Source organism: Nakaseomyces glabratus, chromosome H, assembly GCF_010111755.1.
Source record: "Nakaseomyces glabratus chromosome H, complete sequence".
NCBI lineage: Eukaryota > Fungi > Ascomycota > Saccharomycetes > Saccharomycetales > Saccharomycetaceae > Nakaseomyces > Nakaseomyces glabratus.
Window position 1 is genome coordinate 488,045 of NC_088958.1, and position 24,367 is coordinate 512,411.

At 35.2% G+C, this 24,367-nt stretch overlaps 10 protein-coding genes across 10 annotated transcripts; 3 read left to right on the plus strand and 7 right to left on the minus strand.

Annotated features, from left to right (window-relative positions):
- Positions 1–50: 50 nt before the first annotated feature.
- Positions 51–2,774, minus strand: NAM2 (leucine--tRNA ligase NAM2; the record flags this gene model as incomplete). Its single annotated transcript, XM_447015.1, has 1 exon — positions 51–2,774. The coding sequence occupies one exon, from the start codon at positions 2,772–2,774 to the stop codon at positions 51–53; it is 2,724 nt and encodes a 907-aa protein (XP_447015.1).
- A 305-nt stretch (positions 2,775–3,079) lies between these two features.
- On the plus strand, positions 3,080–6,412 carry SMC6 (DNA repair protein SMC6; the record flags this gene model as incomplete). The annotated part of the gene is made up of 1 exon (XM_447016.1): positions 3,080–6,412. One exon carries the CDS (start codon positions 3,080–3,082, stop codon positions 6,410–6,412), a length of 3,333 nt encoding a protein of 1,110 aa, XP_447016.1.
- A 78-nt stretch (positions 6,413–6,490) lies between these two features.
- On the minus strand, positions 6,491–10,489 carry IKI3 (Elongator subunit IKI3; the record flags this gene model as incomplete). The annotated part of the gene is made up of 1 exon (XM_447017.1): positions 6,491–10,489. One exon carries the CDS (start codon positions 10,487–10,489, stop codon positions 6,491–6,493), a length of 3,999 nt encoding a protein of 1,332 aa, XP_447017.1.
- Positions 10,490–10,909: 420 nt separating this feature from the next.
- On the minus strand, positions 10,910–11,299 carry SWC7 (Swc7p; the record flags this gene model as incomplete). Its single annotated transcript, XM_447018.1, has 1 exon — positions 10,910–11,299. The coding sequence occupies one exon, from the start codon at positions 11,297–11,299 to the stop codon at positions 10,910–10,912; it is 390 nt and encodes a 129-aa protein (XP_447018.1).
- A 596-nt stretch (positions 11,300–11,895) lies between these two features.
- ALD6 (aldehyde dehydrogenase (NADP(+)) ALD6) lies at positions 11,896–13,389 on the minus strand (the record flags this gene model as incomplete). The annotated part of the gene is made up of 1 exon (XM_447019.1): positions 11,896–13,389. The coding sequence occupies one exon, from the start codon at positions 13,387–13,389 to the stop codon at positions 11,896–11,898; it is 1,494 nt and encodes a 497-aa protein (XP_447019.1).
- A 3,885-nt stretch (positions 13,390–17,274) lies between these two features.
- TIM50 (protein translocase subunit TIM50) lies at positions 17,275–18,732 on the minus strand (the record flags this gene model as incomplete). Its single annotated transcript, XM_447020.1, has 1 exon — positions 17,275–18,732. One exon carries the CDS (start codon positions 18,730–18,732, stop codon positions 17,275–17,277), a length of 1,458 nt encoding a protein of 485 aa, XP_447020.1.
- A 704-nt stretch (positions 18,733–19,436) lies between these two features.
- On the minus strand, positions 19,437–20,129 carry VPS28 (ESCRT-I subunit protein VPS28; the record flags this gene model as incomplete). The annotated part of the gene is made up of 1 exon (XM_447021.1): positions 19,437–20,129. The coding sequence occupies one exon, from the start codon at positions 20,127–20,129 to the stop codon at positions 19,437–19,439; it is 693 nt and encodes a 230-aa protein (XP_447021.1).
- A 309-nt stretch (positions 20,130–20,438) lies between these two features.
- On the minus strand, positions 20,439–21,866 carry RGL1 (Rgl1p; the record flags this gene model as incomplete). Its single annotated transcript, XM_447022.1, has 1 exon — positions 20,439–21,866. One exon carries the CDS (start codon positions 21,864–21,866, stop codon positions 20,439–20,441), a length of 1,428 nt encoding a protein of 475 aa, XP_447022.1.
- Positions 21,867–22,183: 317 nt separating this feature from the next.
- On the plus strand, positions 22,184–22,789 carry HTC1 (Htc1p; the record flags this gene model as incomplete). The annotated part of the gene is made up of 1 exon (XM_447023.1): positions 22,184–22,789. The coding sequence occupies one exon, from the start codon at positions 22,184–22,186 to the stop codon at positions 22,787–22,789; it is 606 nt and encodes a 201-aa protein (XP_447023.1).
- Positions 22,790–23,127: 338 nt separating this feature from the next.
- On the plus strand, positions 23,128–24,072 carry GVI51_H05093 (uncharacterized protein; the record flags this gene model as incomplete). The annotated part of the gene is made up of 1 exon (XM_447024.1): positions 23,128–24,072. One exon carries the CDS (start codon positions 23,128–23,130, stop codon positions 24,070–24,072), a length of 945 nt encoding a protein of 314 aa, XP_447024.1.
- Positions 24,073–24,367: the final 295 nt, after the last annotated feature.

Consider the following 24,367-nt stretch of genomic DNA (forward strand, 5'->3'; position numbering starts at 1 on the left):
TGTACATGAAAATAATATTTTATAAACAGAGTTCGACAAAAAAGCGATAGTTATTGCTTTTCAAAAATCAGGCTGATTAAATCCTTTTTCCTAATTATTTGCTTCAGCTTCTTGGCTGGTATTAATCGGGCACCATCTTCTGTCTTTGACAATAATTTTAATAAAGACATATCATCTAGTTTCGAAATAGATTGATCTGTCGCATACATGAATCTCATTTTTCCATTTATGAATATTTTCAAATTCATTAACGATGATTTAATCACTTCTCTTGCAGTTGGCCATTCATATATATTAACATTGACATTTAGATGTGTCTGTAATATACAACTTGCTTCTTCAGCAATGGATGGAACGACGGGATAGATACATTTTATTAAATCTCTAACATAATTTATAGTAACAGTATCCCTTATTTTAGTATTTTTTTTTGCATTTTCAAGAAGAGTTGTGAGTTTCATATAGTCTGAAATGACTGTATTAAGCGATAAATTCTCAGAGAATGATTTAGTAATAGAGTTTACCATCTTTGACACATTATTGTATAGAGTAATCTCGTCAGTGTTATATTGATCTGGTGGTATACCGGTCATCCCAACAATTTTATCTGGGTTTGAAGCAAATGACATACATAATTGAAGTATCTTGTCCAACCATCTTTCAATGCCAACAATCTTTTCTTCATCCCACCTCAATGCATCAGAAATAGGACTTTGAAAAAGAATGTGAGCTCTAGTAGCATCCGGTCCATGTTTTGAAATGCATTCGTTTGGATCAGCTCCATTATATTTTGACTTGGACATTTTTTCATATTTGAGTATAGGAGCTATGTTCTTTCCTTTGATTTTGGGTGTAGAACTACTAGATAAATAATCAATGTCGTTTGGGGTCAAGAATTTCCCCGTTTCAGGATCAATAAGAGTTTTGCCTTGCACCATACCTTGAGTTACTAATTTTTTAAATGGTTCTCCATGAGATATACCTCTATCCCACATGCCAATTGATGAAAGAAACTTAGAAATGAATCTTGAGTAGAGTAGATGTAATATAGCATGTTCAACACCTCCTATATAAATATCAACAGGCATAGATTTATTAGCCTTCTCGGGAGAGAAGGGCAAAACCTTATTATGAGCATCAATGTACCGAAAAAAATACCATGAGCTGTCAATGAATGTGTCCATAGTATCTGTTTCACGCTTTGCCGAATTGTGACACCGGGGGCATTCGGTATTGACAAAATCCGATATATTTGATAGAGGATTGCCCTTCTGATGAAGACCTTGCACATAAGGTAGTGTTACCGGTAAATCTTCTTCTGGTACGGGAACTATTCCACAATTATTACAATGAATAATTGGTATTGGTGATCCCCAATATCTTTGTCTGCTGATAAGCCAATCTTTAATCCTGTACCTAGTTGTTCGTTTTCCCAGATTTTTGTTTTCCAGTTCAGTAGAAATGGCATCTCTTGTGGCATTCACATCCCATCCAACATATTTACCGCATCGTTCATTCATTGTACCGCTTTTTGATGTGTATGGGATGGAATCTTGACCAAGCCTGCTCAAATCTGGTATTATGCAACCAAATGGTTCTTCATTAGTGTTCAAATTTATTTTACGGAATTCGTAGTCTCTTAAATCATGAGCTGGGCATCCCATAACAGCGGCTGGTAAATCACCATAGCCACTAATGACATAAGGAGCCACAAAGACAGGGATTACTTCATGGGTAATAGGGTTCTCAACAGTCAAATCAGAGATCCTGTATCCAGTTTTTGTATCCTCAGGTAATTCCGGAAGTTTGTGAAGAAATTCCCTCAGGTCTGATTTCTGCTTTGCATAATGTTGTGTTATGGGATGATCCGTAGCAAGAACTACATATTCAACAGAAAACAAAGTTTCGGCTCTAGTTGTGAAGACTGTTACATTTTCAAATTTTCCGATCTTTTTGTTAAGCTTGAAATTAACTTCCATACCAGTAGAAGAACCAATCCAATTATTCTGCATAGTTTTTACCTTGTTGGGCCACTCTTCAAGATATTTTAAATCGTCTCTCAATTGATCAACAAACTTTGTAATGCCCAGAAACCATTGGGTTAGTTTTTTCTTTTCTACAATAGCGCCAGATCTCCATGACCTTCCGTTGGCATCCACTTGTTCATTAGCTAATACAGTTTTATCTACTGGATCCCAATTGATTTCTGCATCCTTTCTGTAAGCAAGTCCATTTTTATACAACTGTAGAAATAACCATTGAGTAAATTTGTAATACTCGGGATCACATGTAGTGACTTCTCTTTCCCAATTGAAATTTGCTAACATATCATTCATTTGCTCCTTCATCTTTTTGATATTTTGTTTTGTCCACTCGGAAGGATCAATCCCTCTTTCTATTGCAGCATTTTCAGCTGGTAAACCAAAAGCATCCCATCCCATTGGATGAATCACATTATAGCCCCGCTGTTGATAGAATCTGTTGAGTGTGTCACTGATAACATATACTCGTAAATGACCCATATGTAACATCCCTGATGGATAAGGAAACATCGATAATATGTACATGTCCCTCTTGTCATTCTCTTTAATCGGTATGAACGGTACTCTGGCATTCCTGGGTACACCTTCCAATGTCTTGGATTTCCACTTTTCTCCAATTTCGACTAATCTTTCAGAAATGGTTTGACCAGAATGTACGCTCCTGGAGTTCTGCAATCCAGCTGCAGCAATTCTCACAATAGACCGCTGACTAGGCCATATTTTCACGAGCATTGATAGTGCTAAAGCAATTTCTATTAAAAAATAGAACCGTTTGCAATAGATATGTGTATCTCCAACACTATAGTCACGATTCTTAAACAATTTTTGGCAAGTTGTTTTTATATCATCGAGCCTTGAATCATCGTTTTTTTTTTCTTCGGTAGCCTGGTATTTGAAGTTATCTATACAAATTGATCAGGTAATAACAATGGAATGTAATCCATGATTTTTTGATGCTGGTTTTTGGAACTGGCAATAAATACATACCAGAGAATTATTATCAGTCATAATTTCATGGCATTGGCCTTCCGGTATAAATGACGCAAGAATTACGGAAACGGTCGTTTGAGCATGTTGATGAACTATTGAATCAAGCCAGTAATGAGGTCAACTATGATAGCAATAAGCGTGTTAGGAGGCATGAATACAGTGCTATGACACAGTACAGTTCAATGCCAAATAGTAGAGTTGATACAGAAGCTGATGCAGCACTAGGTAGAAGGGTTGATTGCGCGCATCGTGATATCGGTTTGATTTCACCGCCACCTGGCTATATAAAGAAGTTAACCTTGCATAATTTTATGTGTCATAGAAACTTTGATGTTGAATTAGGACCTGGTCTTAATTTCATAGTTGGAAAAAATGGTAGCGGTAAGAGTGCCATCCTTACTGCAATAACAATTGGTCTAGGTGCAAAAGCTAGCGAGACCAATCGAGGTAGTTCTTTAAAGGATCTCATTACTGCGGGCTGTAACTCATCCAGGATTACGATATATCTTAGCAATTCTGGGATTGGGGCTTATGTACCAAAGGGTAAACAATATGGAGATACCATTATAATAGAAAGAACAATTAGTAGAACGTCTACCGCGGGTTTCAGTCTCAAATCAGAAAATGGTACTGAAATTAGTAATAAGAAACGTGATTTACAGGAAATTCTGGATTATTTTGCTATCCCGATAAGCAACCCTATGTGTTTCTTGAGCCAAGATTCAGCCAGATCATTCTTAACCGCCAGTACACCTACGGATAAATATAATCATTTTGTTAAAGGCACATTATTACAGCAGATAAAAGATTATCTGGAAAGGGCTACAGAAGTACATAATGAATCTGCTGCTGCGATGGAATTACACACAGAATCGCTAAGAGAACTTCAAGAACGGTATGACAAAGCCAAAACTGATCTAAGACAAATAAGCAAAACATCAGATTTGAATGAGAGGTTAAAATTACTAACAGGCAAGTCCCTTTGGTTAAATGTTGATGAGAATGTTATGAACATTAATAAACTTAAAAATAAAATTTCTCATTATGAAAATGAAATTTCAAAGCTGACTGAAAAATCAGATTCTAGAATGAATCAGATAGATAGCTTAAAATCTGAAATAACAATAATAGAACAGGGTTTATCTGGCAAACTATCGAAAATGGTAGAAAAAGAAGAACAGTTTCAATTGATGAATGAAAAAATCAGAGAAGCTAAAAGTAAATATGAGCAAGAGGAAAACAACGAGAAAGAAATTCTCGATAATATTGAAAGATGTAAATCTATTATCAAAAAACTGAATAAAAGTATATCAGAACTACAAGAGAAACAGGAAAAAGAACAAGGAGGCGACAAAGATAATATGTTGCAAGAAATTGAAAAACTTACAGCTAGTAACTCTGAACTGAAAAAGGACATTGAAGCCTACATGACAAAAATTCAAGATATTAACGCAAAACTTCGCACTGTTAAGATGGAATCACTGAAAACTATTGACAGTATTGATACACAAATAAGAGAAAAGCAAAATGAAGTTAAGGATATCAAGCATGGTAGAACAAATTTTCTCAGAAACTTTGATAATAATATGGAACATTTGATAAAAGAGATATCTAATAATAAATCTAAATTTGACAACCTACCGATTGGTCCACTTGGTAACTATGTTAGTATAAAGAGTGGATATGAAAAGTGGGCTCCTTCAATTCAAAGGTATATGACGACTACATTAAGCTCGTTTGTTGTTAGTTCTCATAGAGATAATGGTTTACTTAGACAACTAATGAAAAAATGCAATGTAAGATCATCAAATTTTTCTATTATAAATTACAAGTTACAGAATGCTCATTTTTTTGATAATAACAAACTAAATCAGAAATATCCAACAATTCTTGACGCACTCGATTTTATTGATGGGAACTTAGCTGCTGTATTTGTGGATATGAATAAGATAGACAGGGTCTTGTTGATCGAAAATATGTCAGAAGCTAGAAAGTTTCTCTTAGAGAATGGGGGTGATACAAAAGTTGCACTTTCTATTAGAGATAATAACTATGGCTATCAGCTTACAGGAGGAACAAGAATTGACTCTGTGAAATATCAAGATAAAATCCGAGTTAAGGTTGGTACTTCCTCTGAGGATAATATTGCTTATATTAATACTGTTATAAGAAATCTTCAAGAAGAAAAACAAAGTACTCAAAGTAGATACAAAGATAGACTTCAAATAATTAATAATGAATTAAAAGAATGTGAGACAGCATTAGTGCACACTAAGGACACTTATAGAGCCAACAATGAAAAAATTAAGAGCTTCAAAACAAATATAACGAGAGAGGTTGATACTGGTAAGCTTAATATGCAAATTGAAGAGAAAAAGAATCAGGAAGTGGCTGTGGAAAGTTATTTAGAGACTAGAAAATCTATTCAACTGCATCTTGCAGATATGGTTGAAGACATTAAGCCACTGCAAGAGCAATATATGATTTATAAAAATGAGCTGGATCAAAGTAAAACTGAGATTGAAAATGATAGAGAGTTATTGAGAAGATCAAAAGATAAAATACTAAAATATCAAGATCACATTAAAGAATTACTAGAATCTGTCAAAAATATTGAGAAAAATATACCTAAAATTGCAGACAATATTAGAGTTTTAGAGGATGGTGTGGGGTTACAAAAACAAAAAGCTCAGGAAATTTGTCCAAGAGCCGAGTTATCTAATGATTTACCACACTCACAAGAAGAAATTAAACAAGAGATAACAAACATTCAACAGAAATTGCAAGAAGCCGAAAAAATGATGGGGATGTCCCAGCAGCAAATTGTAGATAATTATAATAATGCAAAGACGAAATTTATTGATGCTAGTAAAAAATATAAAGTAATAGAGGAGGTGTTAGGTAAGTTGACAAGAACCATAAAAATAAGAGAACAAAATTTAGAAAGAACGCAACAGATTACTTTTTTTGAAGCTGATAATGACTTTAAAGCATCAATGAGAATAAGGAAGTTTGCAGGTCACCTCGATTTTGATAAAAAAGAAAAAAAATTGAGTATTCTTATTTTAACACCCAATGATGATAGATATCGTGAAGTAAGCACTTTTTCTGGGGGTGAAAAATCATACTCTCAAATGGCCCTATTGCTAGCTACATGGCGCCCAATGAGATCTAGAATTATTGCACTGGATGAATTCGATGTTTTTATGGATCAAGTTAATAGAAAGATTGGATCAAAATTAATTGTAAAAAAACTGAAAGATATTCCTAACACACAAACTATAATTATCACTCCACAAGATATTGGAGGCATAGCAGAAATAGATGATAGTGTGCGCATATTAAGAATGAGAGATCCCAAGCGGACAACAATAAACTAAAATAAATCGATAGAATTTTTGTAATTTATGTAGTAGTTTCTTAATGTTATACATATTAATCAAGCTTGCACATACATATTAGAATGAGACCGCTCTATTGATTGTAAAGACCGGGATTTCAGGAATCTTCATTTCCGGAATTAGATAAACTTCTCCATTTTCGTCAATTCTTTCTCTGTCTTTTTCACTTATGGAGTAAATCTCCTTTACGTTTTCATTTAGCAATTGTATAACCTCCAAGAAGTTCTTCTGGATCTGGTAGGCTTGCTCTCTCTTGTTTCTTCTGCAAAGCGCTTCAACTAAGTTGTAAGAATCAGAAAGAGTTTGATTTAATCTTTCAATCAATCTTCCAATAGACTGGATTAGATATTCTTCTTCATAAATAGTACCCTTTTTACCTCTGGCTCTCTTTCTTTCTTCACGACGCTTGTTTTTCGCAGTCCTTCTTGAGGCACCAGTCTTAGCTGTACCTCCAGTTTTACCAGTATACCTTGTAAAGAAAGATTCTTTAGTTGAAGTTTCTGAAGGTGCAATAGAAACGTCATCGGCCTGTTCGGTTTCTTGACCATAAAAAGCATAAGGATCTTCCTCTTTTTTAGTTCTCAATTCACGAAGTCTTCGTAACTGTGAATTTATTTGACCTTTACAGTCTGCCAGTAATTCTGCAATGACACCAAAACCATCTGCAAGCTCTGTGTCCACGATTTCTTCAATAAACTTGATGTTATTTGTGTTTGTGGCTGTTAAAATGGCAGTATCATATTTGTAAGACTTACAGTAATATTTGACAGCTTCACGGACATTTTTTAAATATATAAGTTCAACTTGGGCAGCATCCTCGTATTTATGTTCAAAAGTCAACGAAGACACTAAGTCATTAGCCAGCTCCTGGACATCATCTGGAAATTTTAGTTCTGCGATGCTTAGTGCCGGTTTCCAACTCTTCGCAGACTTGTAAGCATTAACAGCGTTTTGATATTCCCCAAGCATTTCAAAAATGATTGCAGCATCTTTATATTCCTGTTTTGATTGCAAATCCTTGGCATAGCTCTTGTATATCATATTCTGCTTGTTAGTTTCATACCTAAATGTTGCTAAAGCATTTAAAAATAGATTATGTGTCTCAACATAATTAATTATTTCATCAGACACAATTGTGGAGTCAGATTCGGTTGAAATTAAATGGCCAAGTGCTTTTTCATAGTTGCCTAAATAGTCGTCAATCATATATTTTCTGCGATTTTCTGTTTCTTCGTATAATGACTGAAGAAATGGAAGATATTCACGCGGATCCATTTGAGACTTTTGTGCTACTAATAGTGCTAGTTTGACATCATAGGTTGCCAGAGCACTTTTATATATAACATTGACATCTTGCAAAAAGCACAAATAAGTAACGCTAGAATCCTTATCCTCTTCAGTTGACAAAGATGCAATTAACAGCAGTGCAGATTCTAGATCTTGTGGGTTTTGTGTTGCATATGCAGTTAAAATCGTGTTGATGTATTTTTTCATGTACTCGTCCTTTGATAACAATGTGTCCAAGAAAGCTTTACAAATTTTGTTCACCTTTGATGTTGCTGGATCAAACATTTTCTTTTTCATATACTCTTGCATTTCGGTAAGAGGTTCTGCTGCCACTGCGTAAGGTAACGCCATATCGGAAGTCAAAGTTTCCTTATATTTTGTCGATGATACATCGTCTTCTGTTAGACATGAAATAAACAAATTCAAATGATCAACTTTTTCAACCTGTAAAATAAAATTATCCAAATTAGATATAAACGAATCTGGGTCGTAATCATGAATCAAATCAAGACTAATACGATGTGTTCTACAGGTCAAAAACGCTTCCTGGTACTTTTGGTCTTTTATTTCTTTTCTAACCTCAGACAGCACCATTATACGAGGATAAATAGTCTCCAAATTACCTCTATCTGCTTGTAATACTACCGCAGCCCTTGATGGGATGGATGTCACTAATAAAGAACCTCTCTCTATAGCTCTTATTCTCTCATCTTCAACCTGGTCAGGTACTATAGGTAACTGTTTGAAATTTGTATTATTTAAATGCACAAACTGTAATCTATGTTGAGCCGTTGTAAACATCAGAAATTTATCAGTTACCTCGAATGAAGTGACAGCGGTAGTTAGAAGGGTATTATTAGCAAAAAGTTTACCAAATGAGGTAAGACCAAAAGCAATTACTTCAGAGCTTTCTGATTCCCAGTTATCCTCTTTTCCTTCCAACATGTTATGAACACGCTTGACTCTGAAGTCGATAACTAACTGTGGAAACTTTGTTATTTGTTTTAGTTCACCTTCAACGTCGACCTCGAAAACACTACCATCACGAGTTTCATACACAATGTGGTTGTAATCAAAACTAGTCTTCATGAGTACTATTTTATCAAATATTTCCACAGTCTTTAATAAAACGGGTTGGCTGACATCTTGTACATCAACCAAAACAATATGTGACAAATTCTCACTGTCTAACAGTATACCAATTACATTGTCATTAATGAAAGCAACTTGGCGCAAGCTATCAATAGCGGAAGCAAATGTGGCTTTCGAAAGCTCACTTACTACAGTTGGATGTTGACCTTTCTTCATGTCATCTATGCTTGGAACATATGCTACTACAAGTTCATCTATGGTGATAGCTGCAAATATTTCGTTTGAAAGACTGCAGGCTACATCTAAAACATTTCCAGGAGCATCAAAATCTCTGTAATACATAGGAGGTGGAACATTTGCTAAGGCAAATGGTGTGATGTTGACAGTACTTCCATCAACAACCATAACAGTACCGTTATCAAAAGGTTCAAGTGTAGGACCGTTTGTCATTTTATAAGCAAAATCGACGATATTAACACCATTACCGGATTCAAACATTAGTGTCAAGTCCTTTTCTGGATGCCATTTAGCAAAGCTGATACTTTCCGAGTAAATTTCTTGCTTCAAAAACCAATGATAATTCTTTGATGTCCACAGTTGAATTCGGTTGCTTAATACAATTGCTAGCACATCAGAATTCGAATTCCAGCAAAGTTCTTTTACAAATTCATCAACAGGAAGTCTAGTGTCAAACTCTCCATGACGGAGACCATTTCTTTCGAAAAAAATTAACTCTAATGAACTTTCCTCCTCTAGAAAAGACTTTCTTTGAATTGAAGCTATTAAAGAACCTTGAGGCCTCCAACTTAAATGGTGTTCCATACCATCAACTGGTTCAGACGCACTGTCTAAGACCCCATCACGTGAAAATACTCTAAATGCTCTTCTTTGGATCTCATGACCAGGTTCCTCTGGTAGCTCTACGTTCTCAATTGTTGATATAGCAAAAAATTCACAGTCACCTCTCCAAGTGATTGTAACCTCCTTACTATCTAAAGATGTAATTTCACCAGAATCCACCATATATGGCATTGTTGGGTCTCTTAACTCATTCCCTACCAAACCAGAGGCTTTCAAGGAAGCTAGGGCTTCACGTTCCATAGCTCGTGCACCTTTACCTCTAAATTGTGTTTCTTTCTTACCCCAGCCAACAGTTACATGCTTGGATTTCTTAAGATCATCAGTTTCCAAATGATACTCGGCAATAGGTTCAAATAATCTGCTTAATAGTACCACATTTCGATCTTTAGTTATCAAAACCACAGTTTCTTCATCAGGAGACCACTGTGCAGCGTAGATACCATTATCAATACTACCTGCAATTTCAACAATTGTCTGTGCTGGGTCAAATGTGACTGAATCGTACGTTGCTGTGATAATGTCACCCATTTCGAAAATAAACACTAGCTGGTTTATGTCTCCAAAATGTATAAATGAAAGTAGTCTATCGTTGAAATTCTGAATATTAAAAGAAGCCAATACGTTACGAGATCCATCCTTCATAAACTGTTGCACTTCAATAGCACCCATTTCCAATGATCCCAAAACACATGTAATACTATCAGTCATAGTATCAAAAGTGCTGTCCAATACAGTAAAAACTGTTTCATTCTCGGAAAGTTCTGATGTTGCAACAGGCAATAATCTGCCTTTATTCAGTGTAATTAGATTACGCATATTTTCTTGACTTAAACTTAAGTTCCTTAAAACAGTATTCTAATGCAGTACTTGTTGGTGTATGGCCGTTGTAGCCGAAAATAGTAGTAATGCACGCAGCCAATACAATTAAACAAATGAACGAGAATAAAATAATTGAACTATAATATATAGCGTTGGCAACTATATTTCAACGAAAACTCACAGATAGGTATGGCAAATGTGATCGTGTGTGTTTCCCAGTAGTTGTTGATTAATAATAGTGCAATAAAAATATGAATTTGCGATGAGCATCGGCAAAAGTAATACTTGATCAAGTTGGAAAACCAATTTTTTCAGTCGTATCAAGTGCACTAAAAGGCTACATGACCAATATGGTGTTATGCTGTAAAATGCAGATCACGTGCTATTAACTGGAGTATTGCTCTATTGATGCAGGTCTTATTTTAATCGGTCAAATAACTCCTTAGCTTCACTTCTGATGGTTGGTAGTTCCTTCTCTTCTAATTCGTTGATCCTCTTTGAATAATAGTAGTTTGCTAGTGTGATAATGGTAGTTTCTTCCTTCGGTACATTAGGGATACCTTCGGAAAGCCATTCTTCGACCAAAAACCTTAGATTTCTGACAGTCAGTTTAGATACAGTAGGTGCATTTAATTTTAGAAATGTGTTTGATTGGCAATTATTCATTACTTCAATATCTATTACAGGTTCGACTAAGAGTTTCTTGATGTCGAGATCTTTATTCTTCATGACCAATGACTGCTGATGTTGTAAAAGTATTTGTAATATTAAAAGCCTTACCTTTGAGCTATACTCCGATTCTGTCATTTTTTATTTGTAGTTTCTTCTGTGATCTTATTAATTTGATCTTCTATATTTAATATAAGCATACATGCTTATAATTATCTCATCAAGTCATTTATTGGAACGATGGCATCTCACGTAAAAATTCCTGTTTAGCTTTCGCGAAAAATGAAAATAGAACCGTAACTACAATTCCAAGTTCACTGGATTTTACTCGAATGTATCTGGGCAAATTAGTTTTGACCAGCTGATATGTTTAATGTTAACACATGTATGTGATTCGGTTACATTGAGAACGAATATTTCTACTTATTCTTATCGACCTAATATATGAAAATACATATACAACAGAACCCTCACAGAGGGATTACTGTCATGAAAACAAAACCGTGAAAAGTATAGAATAAACCCAGATTAAATTGGTCTTCATAGAACCTCTTTACTGGGTAATGCAGCGTGAATTTTTGTTTTGATGCTTTGGACTGTAATCAGTTTTACCTCATCATCACTGGTGCTTCGTCAATTGAAATTCAGTGACAAATCATTAGACCTAAGCTACTGATAAAACCAATAATAATTGAACAAAACGTTAGAAAATGCCATAAAATGAATTGATAAGATTATAACTTGATTCTGACAGCCTTGGTTTGGGTGTAACATTCGTATACTTCAGAACCCATTTCTCTACCGTAACCAGATTGCTTGTAACCACCGAAAGGAACTCTGGAGTCAAAGTCGTTGTATGTGTTAATCCAGACAGTACCAGAGTGAAGCATCTTAGCCACTTTCAAAGCAGTGCTCAAGTTTTCAGTTTCAATACCAGCACCTAGACCGAATTCAGAGTCATTGGCCATGGCAACACCATCTTCGATCTCTTCGAACTTTGAGATTGTAACACATGGACCAAAAATTTCTTCCTTGACAACTCTCATATCTTCCTTGACATCGTAGAAGACAGTTGGCTTGATGAAGTAACCTTTCTCGGCAGCAGTTTCACCACCAGTAAGAACCTTTGCACCTTCTTCTTTACCGATGTTGATGTACTTCAAAATGGTGTTGTATTGTTCTTTGTTAGTGATTGCACCTTGGAAGTTAGATTCATCGAATGGGTTACCAACCTTAATGTTCTTTTCGATGTAGGCCTTGAACTCCTTTAGTAATCTGTCGTAAATACCTGCTTGAGCGTATATTCTGGAACCTGAAGAGCAGATTTGACCAGCGTTCTTGAAAATACCATTAACCAAGTTTGGCAAGGTCTTTTCTAGGTTAGCATCGTTGAAGACCAAATGAGCAGACTTACCACCCAATTCTAAAGTAATCTTTTTCAAATTAGAAGCAGAAGCCTTGACAGCAATATCCTTACCAATATCGGTAGAACCAGTGAAAGCCACCTTTCTGACCTTTGGATGAGTGGTTAGAGCAGTACCAACCATACCACCTGGACCTGGGATAATGTTGACAACACCAGCTGGAATACCAACTTGTTTACATAGAGAAGAGAAATATAGAGCATTTAATGGAGTGGCAGAAGCTGGCTTTAGGACAATGCAGTTACCCATGGCCAAGGCTGGACCGACTTTCCATGATAGCATCATCAGTGGGAAGTTCCATGGGATAATTTGTGCGCAGACACCAATTGGTTCTCTGATGGTGTAGTTCATGTAGCCATCACCAGTGTCAATACTTCTACCGTCGACCTTATCGGCATATGAGGCAGCATCTCTGATACAGTTAATAGATAGTTGAACATCACCACGGGATAGAGCAATTGTCTTACCGTTATCCAAGGTTTCAATGGAGGCAATAAGTTCCAGTTGTTCTTCCATTAGGTCAGCTAGCTTGCTCAAATAACGGGCTCTAACCTTTGGGTCTTGAGTAGCCCAGTCACTCTTTTCAAAAGCTCTTTCAGCACAGTCAACAGCGTAGTCAACATCTTCTTTAGTAGCGGAGAAGACATCGACAATTGGCTCTTGTGTAGATGGATTCTCGATGGTCATTGTCTTACCATCGGAGGATTCAACAAATTCATTGTTAATGAACAGACCAGTTGGCTGTTCGTAGGTTAGACCATTTGGTAGCTTAATGGTTTTAGTAGCAGCAGTCTTGTAAGCCATAATATATTATTTTGTGGTAGTAATGGAATTGATTAGTGTTGGGCAGTATAGGATTATATACTGATTTGTTTTCTTTCTTTCTTGGGATTAAGATAAAACTCAATAATCAAAAATCCTGTTGTAAAAGTATTGTTTTTATGTTTTAATAAGGTATATCCTTAAGTGTGTAACTATTAGAACCAAAATAAACATGACTTAAAAATAAATGGTACTTATTTCACACATTGTTCAAAACCCTGTCTGTTTTTATATGTTTTCTGATGGAGTGGTTTCTCATTTGATATTAACAAACATTAATAAGAACAGTTGTTGAAATGATGTATATGGGTAGCCCCTCTCCATCAGTCCGATCTTATTCCCGGCAATTCCATCATCTATAGCATATTTCACAACCCTCTTTTTTTTTCTTTCGATTCCGAGCCTATACTATAGTTGTCTATTTCACATCATATGAAACCTTACATAATTCTTAACTCTTTCTTTGCTGAACGTATTGCGATGACAGCTTCCCGCTATCAAGAGCTCTATTTTTTGTCCAAAGGACAAATTGGATGTACAGGATTTAGGGAAGATGCATGGGAAGGGACCCCGAACTGGAAGCAAAAAAAAAGAGGAGTTGCTCTTTCTTTATCGTTACCATTACATACAAGTACACTAATGAGCTCGGGAACAGCTGGTTATAACAGCACATATACTAGTACAGCCAAGCACAATAGTTGAACTATGATAATGGCATCACTACACATTTAACTGGCCCTTTGTATGATACCTTGCTCACAAAAAGCAGTAGTGAATGAAGTGCCCTAACATTTTCTCGAGGAGAGCATGATCTACATTATAATGAGATATTGCAATGGAAGTTGCGGGGTTCTCTGCGCTGCCCTCGATTATACACCAAGGGCCTACAAACAAAAAAAAAGAAATGAAAATAGATATAATGCTTTTTTTAAGATTTTCAAATTCGATGAAAATTTCAAAAAAGAGGAGGCGATGGGTGTGGACAAGGTACTATAGAGAATAGCTGCACCTTTTGATTGCACATGGGACAAAAGTATAGCTCGGATGCTACCAATTGTTGAATCTATGTCTTCGGCAACTCTGTTTCTGTTCATGAAGGCTTTTCAAGTAATGGAGGCTAAAAGAGCTTTTGCCACATGACGTATTTGGATTATCTTTCTAAACCATTACAAAAACATTCGAACGGTGTTACATTTCCTATGAGTAGGGCAAAAGATTGTTCTGCGCTATGCCCGATGGGATTAAGCTACACCCAAGGGTCTACATCGAATAGTTGGCGCGAACATGAAAAAATAATAGCTTTGGATACTCATTAAACGTAGTACAAATCCTTGCACCTCTTACTTTGTTCCTTGGTTATGTGAAAGTATTAAAAAGAAACAAGAGCTCTTCGTGCACTTCCGATATCAGTATTGGGACAGTAAAAGGGACGAATGCATTATCCCCTATTTAAGAACGCATGAGCTTTCGGTGAAACGGCTCCATGGATCGTGTCTTTATAGAGATATGTATCTAATAGTGATTTTATCAAACTAGGAAGTATGGTAAACTCACGCTGCAAAAAAAAGATTACTGACTCCTAAATGGCCTGCAATGTTTAAAGTTAACCTTCCCAGGATTGTTCTAAACTTGTTTTTATTTTCGAAAACTCGGGAATAGTTCACCTAAGAGACAAGTAACATGGACATTGTAACTTTTAGTAATAGAACACTAAATAATGATATTTGTGCCATTGTAAATCAAGAGGTCCGTCGGGAAAGTAGTTTCCGAAGTTTTCGATATGCCGCCCCTATATTCCGTTAACGAACCGACACCCCTTTATAGAAGGTATTACATAAAATTTATTGAAAATATTACGTCAAAAAGATATCCTGGCCAATAGTATTGATCTCTATTCTTAATGGTCGTTCTTTATCCTTTTGAAATTTTGGTGAAAACAATGGCGATTGTTTACAATTTGACATATGTCCTTACATGATTGTATTGTCTAATTGAGGGTACAAAGCTTTCCTAATCAGGTCAGAGTATCTTTATCAAAGCATTTAAAAGCCAATCATAATTCAATCCGAAGTTCATGGATTTCGACAAGCGTCACAAACGGAATGTCCAGACTAGTGCTTCCTTAGGTAAACATGATCTTATTATAGCCTTGCGTGTACTAATTCTTAGATGTAATTGCTCCCGGGATAAAATAGAATATTCCCGTTCTTGTATGCGGCTGTAGCAATTATTGAACATTCATCAACTTGTTCAAAGTACTGTAAAAGGGAAACTCACAATTCAAGCCGATCACATGACACCCTAATTCCGTGTATAGGTATTTCGTGTTTTTGAATCGTAATTGATGGCCTTCACGTTGTATCGTGAACTATGAAGATATTACGAGAAGCTATGTCATTTCCAAGAAATATATTTTTCTCTGGTGAGTTTCACTCATATCTGTGCCTCCTTTCTTTACGTTTTGTTTTGTTCTAACTTTGTAGGCAAGCAAAGATACCTTACTACTGATGCTTTTCACTGGAGGATGTACAAAGTTATTGTTGCTTTTTCAATTTCTGTGTCACTGAAAAAGCATTTCCATCCGTACTGGCATTTTAATACCCCTCATTTTTGCAATTGTCAGATCTGAAAATCAAATTATGTCTATTTTTCTTTCAATTAAGTGGGGTATTAGATTAGCCGTAGGCCAAGCAACTTTACGCCATAGCAGCTCATTTCCCATGTTCTGATTTGCCCCGTCTAGGTTCTTAGAATAGACATTTTTCGGACAATATTCCTGTATGACGGCTCATATATTCAAACCAGACCCTCTTTTTTGTATTTCTTATACTTCTATTATGTTTTCTTTCTTATTCGAAAGCATCCCCAAGCTATTGACCGATCAGATCTCAACTACATATTTGTCACTGAAAGGCAAAGTAATCACCGTTTTCAAAACTTAGAGACACTCAAGAACCCCTCTTTTGCTTGTTGTAACAACTAAAAATATATTTATCGTCATTCTACTACGTCATCCATCATCGTCTCCTACATTATTGGCGTGCAATGTAGGACCTGCGCCATCAGATGCATATTTTGTAGATGGCTCCTTCGCCGATTCCGAAGTGTAACTGTCATTCAAAAGAAAATATTTCAACATTTTTAACATTTTTCTTATCTTTGATAAATATTAGTTATTTAGAAATGAAGGGATGACATTCAACTCTCTATAGTTTTTCCGCCAACATTGATGAGAACAAATATAGAGCAGCCATTGAACTTTGTAGATAGCAAAATACTGTGGATGTTCTCGACAGGTAAAACAAATGAGTGAAATTCTCGAGACATCACAATGGGTCACAATGGGTCACCATGTTTCAAATGATTTTTGTTCGTCAACATATTTTATTTTTCACATGTTATGCTAGTTTCCGTATTCCACGGATTAGTGTGTAAATTTATGTGCTCATTGTTTTACGGATAAGTTTATCCTAAGAGAAACAAAAATAAGATGTGCCACGGAATATATACTTGTATTGTAATCTTATTGAACATGCAGCGAATAAAATCTTGAAAATAAGCGCTGAGTATATAGTATTGTATTGATATGAAATCGGGATAAGTGGTTTGTAATGTACTGTTAATATGTATTCGCAAGGGTTGTAAATTAGCAATATTAGTTAAAAATTCTGTAAAACATAAACGATTAGATAAATACAAGAAATCATTGAAATAACTATTTATTATTGTTCTTTCATTTGTGAATGTTGCTTCATTGTCATAATACAGAAGGTCGATCAGCAACATGATTGGTATAGGATATTTGAAATCGTAGCTCTAATAAGATTGAACAACTTTAGAAGAATAGTTCTAATACTCCTCATAAGCTTATTTGTTGGCTTGTTGTTCCTTTTTCTTTTGTTCAAAGAGAGCGTCAATTTCTTTCTGCTTTTCAAGTTGCATCTTCATCTGTTCCTCTGGGGTAGGAATATTACCTTCAACATAATCCTTTAGAGTAAAAGTTTGACCACTCATTTGTTCTTGTTGGATACGCATTTTTTCCTTCTCCTCTTCAATCAACTTCATGAATCTAACATAGTTCTTTTCACCTTCTTCTCTGATCATATCTAGAGGGAACTTGTTGCCTCCACCAATACCGTTAATTACTGGAGCAAGGCCAAGCAATTTTAATAACCAATTGCTATCATTTTTCTTCTTCTGGTCTTGTTCAAATTTATTTTTCAACTTTTGAACTCTTTGTTCAAATTCAGCAGGAAGTTCTCTCTTATTATGGTAGCTCTTCAAAATAGGTCTTACATCTTCAACTTGTTGAGTTGCCATGTATTCTAAAAATGGGATTAATCTCAAAAGTTTGTCATCAGCTTTACCGTCCCAAGGGTCCATAGGGATAGCATTCTCAGGTTGCAATTTGTAACTGTTTTCATCGGTGTCAATAATCATAACTTTCTTTAAGTCTCTGTTCAGTTTTGATAAGTCTTTAATATGGACACCATCCTTGTATACACAATGTTCTTTGAATAGATTGTAAGATATGAAAGCATGAATAGGGTCCATTTTCTCTGCAATTTTTTCGGCATACATCATGTAGTTGGAAGAAAACAGAACAATTTCATAATATTGAGATAGGTAACCAAGGAAATAATCAGCACCTGGTCTCTTAGCAGTTCTCCAACCGTGTTTTTGATCCCATTCAGAGTGAACCAAAAAGTCTTCCAAAGTAATAACCAATGTTAGTGGTCTTTGATATGGAGCTGGTGGTGGAGGAGGTAACAGATCAGGAAAAGGTGGCTCCTGGAAGTAAGTAAAAACGGAATTAAATCTAGCTCTAAATCTTTTGTACATCAGGTCAGGTGTATAGCCATTGTCGATATCTTTTTTCATTTCATCATCCTCATTCTCCTCCCAGTCTCTGCACATGTATAGGCCAAGACCAGCTAATGATGAAAAAGTGAAAATGTAAAAGTAATTAGCATATCTTTCTTTCTTCTTGTCGGCAGAAGTCATCCTTCTTTTCCTTTTTTTATTGCTGGAATTTTCAGATTGTTGCTCTTCATTACCTTCTTCTGTTTCATGTTGCTTTTGTTGCCCTTCCTTCTTACCTTCCTCTACATCAATACCAGCTTTGAAAAGCAGGTCGTCAGTCAATATGGATTGAGCTTTTTTGTCATCCTTCTTCTGTTCCTGTAAAAAGTAAGACTTTGTATTTAGTCTTCTTTTGTTCTGTACTATTAGAGAATTGGCTAGATTTCTGGATATCTGAACAGAAATACCCTTAGATGCAATATGTGGTGCCCTGGTAACTGCACATCTGAATAAAGAAAGCATCCTTGAATGTAAACAAATGCAGTAAAAATAAAATTAATCCTCTGATAATTGGCGTCTATAAGGTATTAAAGTTGTTTAGTAATACTATTGTGTTTATTCAGTAACCTTCTTTTTCCTTCAATGAACACTCCCAATTTTTGATACCTATTGTCTTATGATACACAATTCTAAAGAATGATCAACAAACGTTATCCGAGTAAATAGAAATCTAAGAAATGGTCTAGTTCTGTTGAATGATATGTATATACTAACAGAAAGTATATCAAATTGATATATGTAGTCATTAAGGCCACTGTTTTTATTCGACGTCAACGCCCATTTTTTTTTCATAAAATGAAAAAAATCGATAACCTTTGGCAGGGTAAATTACAAATGCGAATATAATGCATTGCGATGATTTAGTCTCTAGCTTTGCAATAAGTAGTATTTTGGTATCTTTCTATAAGTAGTTTTCCATAGCTTGATCAAGCATGGGTATTATATAGCTTTCTTGTTCGTCTCTTCAAGAAACTAGGGAAGTGGTTTTGCTATGGAAAGTATCGTACCTGTCGTTTCAGGGAGCAGTAAGTCCAAGGTTTTGTTCTCTTCCTTTACATATTATACTTGTTCATTTTCATTGATTCATTAGGAGATACTATGTCCTGTATTAGTCAGTGCTTATGAACCTTTAAATGAAAATGTAGCTCTGAATTTTCAAATATCATTCACCCTAATAAAGAATAGAAACTCTTGTATGCTTGATTAAGTATAAATAGTAACTCTCTTACTTCATGTTCATCTAATGTTTCTTCTACCTTCATTTTGTTGATTTTTACTATCCACTCGACCAGTTTTGATCTATTTTCAAAATCATGATTTGTAACCCTATTAATGCTAAGCAAAAGTTCGGCCATTAATGGGTGTAATTGATCCTTTGCTTTGTAATCGAGTTTTAAGGCATCCATAATTGTAATAAAATTTCCTGTGGCTTCTGCTACATTTTTAGCATTATATTTCCCTCCTTGGCTCTTTGACTCCAATGAGCCATTTGAACCGTCGTTGTTCGTATCTATATCAATTGCATGCTCAACCGTGACGGGAATACCTCTTTCTAATCTTGTTATAGCATTAGAGGCAATTATATTGTACTTTTCTTTAAAATCATGGAGATCCCCTACATATTCGGATATATCTGGCATACTCATATAGGTCTTGTACTGTGCTAGTAATTTATTCACTGACTGCGTGTAATGGGTACTACTTATAGAATCTCTCAGATACGCCTTTTCAACATAATCCAATGCTACTATGATGGAATATACATCAGCTACTCCTTCCAAAGTTTCCTTGTCTTGGGAAGAGCTCGAGTTCTCAAATAACGGTACCTCTTCATTCAATGCTGTAGGGATCTGATTCATAGGGATATTAATTGTCGTACTCAATCTTAGACTACTGAGACTTATTAATGTTTAGTGAATTATATTTTCCAGTTTTTATTTTGAGTACTTGTTATAGTTTGATGGCTGTTTCGAATAGCTTTCATCCCGACCACCAGGTACCCTTTACTATTTTTACTAATTTCTATACGCCTTTGATATCATGTTCAAAGTGATAAATAATAGATGGCACCAGTTATGAGTATCTGCTGAATGGAGTTAATGAAATACAAAAATTAATTATGAATATAGATTTATTTACTTAAAATGCTTAGTTTCAACTTCGAAACACTAGTCTATAATGGGAAGCTTCTTTAGTTGCGATTTTCCATTTCCTGAAGTTAGCTGGAAAATATGGAAATTCTTACTATTATTGTGCTCTCGAGAGTCATATATTATTGGTGGTAATGTAGGGTACTCAATCATTCCATTGGAATGTTTTTGTAGTCCCCCATATCCGCTATAGAATCTTTTTGCGTGTGAAGCAATCTCACGTTCCTGAATAATAGCTTGTTGGATATATTTTGTGTGTGATTTCAGCCATTGTGAAATTGTTATTGGAATGCTAAATTCAAAATCTTTCCCACTACCAATCTTTATTTTTATATCTATTGCATGGCCAATTGAGTAGTATTTGCCATTAGTTGATATGGAGCAGTGATATCTAAATGGAATAGCATCAACCTTGTTTTGTAATAATTTAGTGGGAACATTTCTATTGGTCATATTGCCTTCAGGTTGTTTTGGCAGTTTGTAAAGAAGTTCAGGCTCAAGCATTGTATTTTCGAATTCTTTGAATAGAACATCTTTAGTGCATATATGAATGTCATTTGCTGTTTCAAATCCATTCATTGTGATTATCTCATTATAATTCTTGGTTTCTGTGTCCAGCACGTATTCCTTCGATTCATATGTCTCACTGTGGCATTGAAAAATCTCTTTAGTTTGAAACGTAACACTCTTGACTTTTAACTTCTTCTTGAATAGAACACTATTTTCGTATTCGGGTGCTGTCGAACTACTATGTTGATTTGGCATAACTTTTAGTTTTATTTTAAGCAGATCATCAGTTGTAATGCATGGATTCTCAACGTACACTTTGGCTTTCAGCTTTTTATCCGGAGAGTAGAAATTCTTCTCTATCGCTGGGAATAGCTTTTTCAATGGAAGATTGGTATATCTTTCAACATTAACTGTTGTAATAAAATTCTTCAGCTCAGGAGGAACACTATCGAAACTAGGGCCGACTTTTTCTAAATCATAGTACAATAAGTTGCATTCCAGATATGTTACGCAAGTTCCAAACCGCGAATTGAAATTAGTGTCGTTGATATCCGCTGGCAGAGATATTGTCAGTGGAAAATCCACTCCAATCAAAGGTTTTGATATTCTTTGAGTGTTTTTATTCTTAGCAGCTTTACATTTCTCATCGTTAGCTAAATAAAAAGACTTTTTGTAATGATATGAGATTGACTCATTCTTTCTGGGCTTTGATTTCGATTTGCCTATTGGAGTGAAAGAGTAGGATACGTGACTCTGAGGAAACACAGTTTCTACAGATTTTAGTATAACTTCAATCTTAGCTATCCTAAACTCACTGCCATTATTCGAGCGCACTCTTAATTGGCACTCTATTCGTGGTAATGTGTCACTAATCCCAGGACAGCCTCTGATCATGGAATTGTAACTAGGCATCAAAGATATAATCGGTACCGTCATGGTATAGGTCGTCAAGTTGCTTCTTCTATGAGTTGAATCATGGTATCCTAAAAGGTATTTAAATACTTCTAAACCTCTTCGATATGAACTATGACAAAGTTAAGCTCTTTCCGTTTTCACGATATGGGCAACAACATTTTACATTTCGGCTACTTCAAAGATGGACCAAAACATAAAAAACTCTTTCTTCAGTGTTATAATAAAGCAGAATATCATACTAGCATTCGATATCCAAACAACACAAAAGATCTTCTTACTATTTAGATCATCTAATACAGGACACAAGACTATATCATATAAATTATCGACAATTGGAAATGGCATTACAGCCTATGAACTGGGCAAGTATCAAACAGAACATTGAGTCAGGGGAATTGCAGAACTTGAAGAGGTCACCAATTGAAACCGAAAAGTATCATGAGCATAAGAGAATATTAGCTGAGAAGAATATTGAAATTGGTGACTACATTTTGAATAAACTGGGATGGACTTTAAATGAGCTCGCAAGTGTGAATGACATCAGTGAAGAAGAAAAACTGTCTTTGAGTTTCTCGAGAAAGGATTTATACAAGCTGAGCGTAAATGATTTTCCGTACAATTTTGAACCCCAAGTATCACATCTTTTAATATGGTCTAAGATTAATCTGCCTCTATACAATAAAAACGAGTCTTCAACAGACATGAATCCTGAAATGAAGACAAAAATAGAAACATTTATTCACAACAATCTGTCAAAATACCTGGATCTTGATATGAAAGACGATTATTGCTGGTTTATCAACTACCGAAATTTACAAAGTATTAAAGGAATTGCACACGTCCACTTGTTAATTAGATGCGTAGACGAAAACGGACCACAAGGTAATAGATGCCAACGAATTAAGAACGAAATCCTAAATGAAGGGTTTGAACCTATAAGTTAGTAGCAATCAAAGGTATTTACTAATCAAACATCAACCAACCACTATGAGGGTTATAGAACAAGATCAATTTTATCTACAAATATATTAAGGTTACTTTTCTTTTTATCACTCTGATCATCTTGTAGAATTTTTTTTGATTTGAAATTTTATGCGATGAGCTGCGATGGCACACAATGGCTGATATGATGAGTATGGCAATGAAGGAAGATATCATATTTACGAAACAACGTTATAGAAAGTTTGATATTTTTAACTAGTTTATGCTATACAGAAGTTAGTTCCAGCTTCTATTTATGATAGATGTATATGCAACATTATTTTTTTAGTTCATCAAAATCATGGAGTTGCGGAAGCGGAAGAAAGTCAACTATTCTGAGTCAAAAGGAAGAATCGGTGGTTTAAAGACTGTTGTGGTACAACCTGATTCTCCACCACATAATTTCAATAAAGATGTTAAGCCTAAAGGTCTACCACAAAAGATTGTTAGATACACCCCCATGATAAATAAAAGGAAGGCATCGAAAAGGATAAACAAACCTACATCAAAGAAAGTGCCACATGTTATGGGAAACTATGATAATAGTTGTCGTATCAAAAAATTGACTTTTGAAAGACCCTCATTCAACGACTATTCGAATTATAAACAACCAGAGCCTGCTCTAACAGGCTTAATTCATTCAGATGCCCGGATAGATTGGATAAATGCCAAAAAGTTTCTTGCAAACCATCGTGAAAAGCTAAGAAAGTTAGCCAAATTTCAATATGAACTGTATTACAAGGACATAACCAAGCCAGAATACAAGGGGCCACAGGCATTTGCTAGTCTGAAACTACCGGACGACATGGTATCTTATTCCAATATAATAAAGAGTATTGGGTCATTGCTACATGAAGTTGAAAATTTAGAAACTAACAAAAATTCTCAAAAATTATACAAACCAACTATTGAAATTTCAGCTGAAGCTTTGAAGACCATCCGCGAACAGACATCAAATAATGACAGAATTGAGCGTACTGCCGAGTTGCATGATATTGATATCGAAGATATCAAACAAATATTAAGAAAGAACGAAATAAACACCACATTACATCAAATGAACATGCTTAAATCGTCAGATTTCCAAATCATGCACACTTTGATGGAAAAGAGGTACTTCCCATATGATGATTCATCCTTGCTATGGCCAACTAAATATAAAAAAGAGCTCAAAAGATATTCAAGCTCAGAACTGGATCAAAATGATCCGCTTCAACTTTCAATTCCGTTATTCACGGATTTTTGATTAAAGCATTATAGATCAATAACCTTAATATTCACGTGAAAAATAAAACAGCATTACAAATACTCAGTTTGTACTTAATAAACATTCAAATTGCCTCACCAGCTAATTCAGTTAATCTGGTCAATTTTTCCTGGAAAAATTGACTTTCTAACTATATTCCTTATTTTCTTTCATATTTAGATCATAGCGATTATGTACTTTATATATTTTATGAAGAATTAGGCTCACGGTAAGCAACAAAACTGATAGAAATTATTGTTAAGCACTAGAATTGCTAGAAGTAGAATTTTCCTTA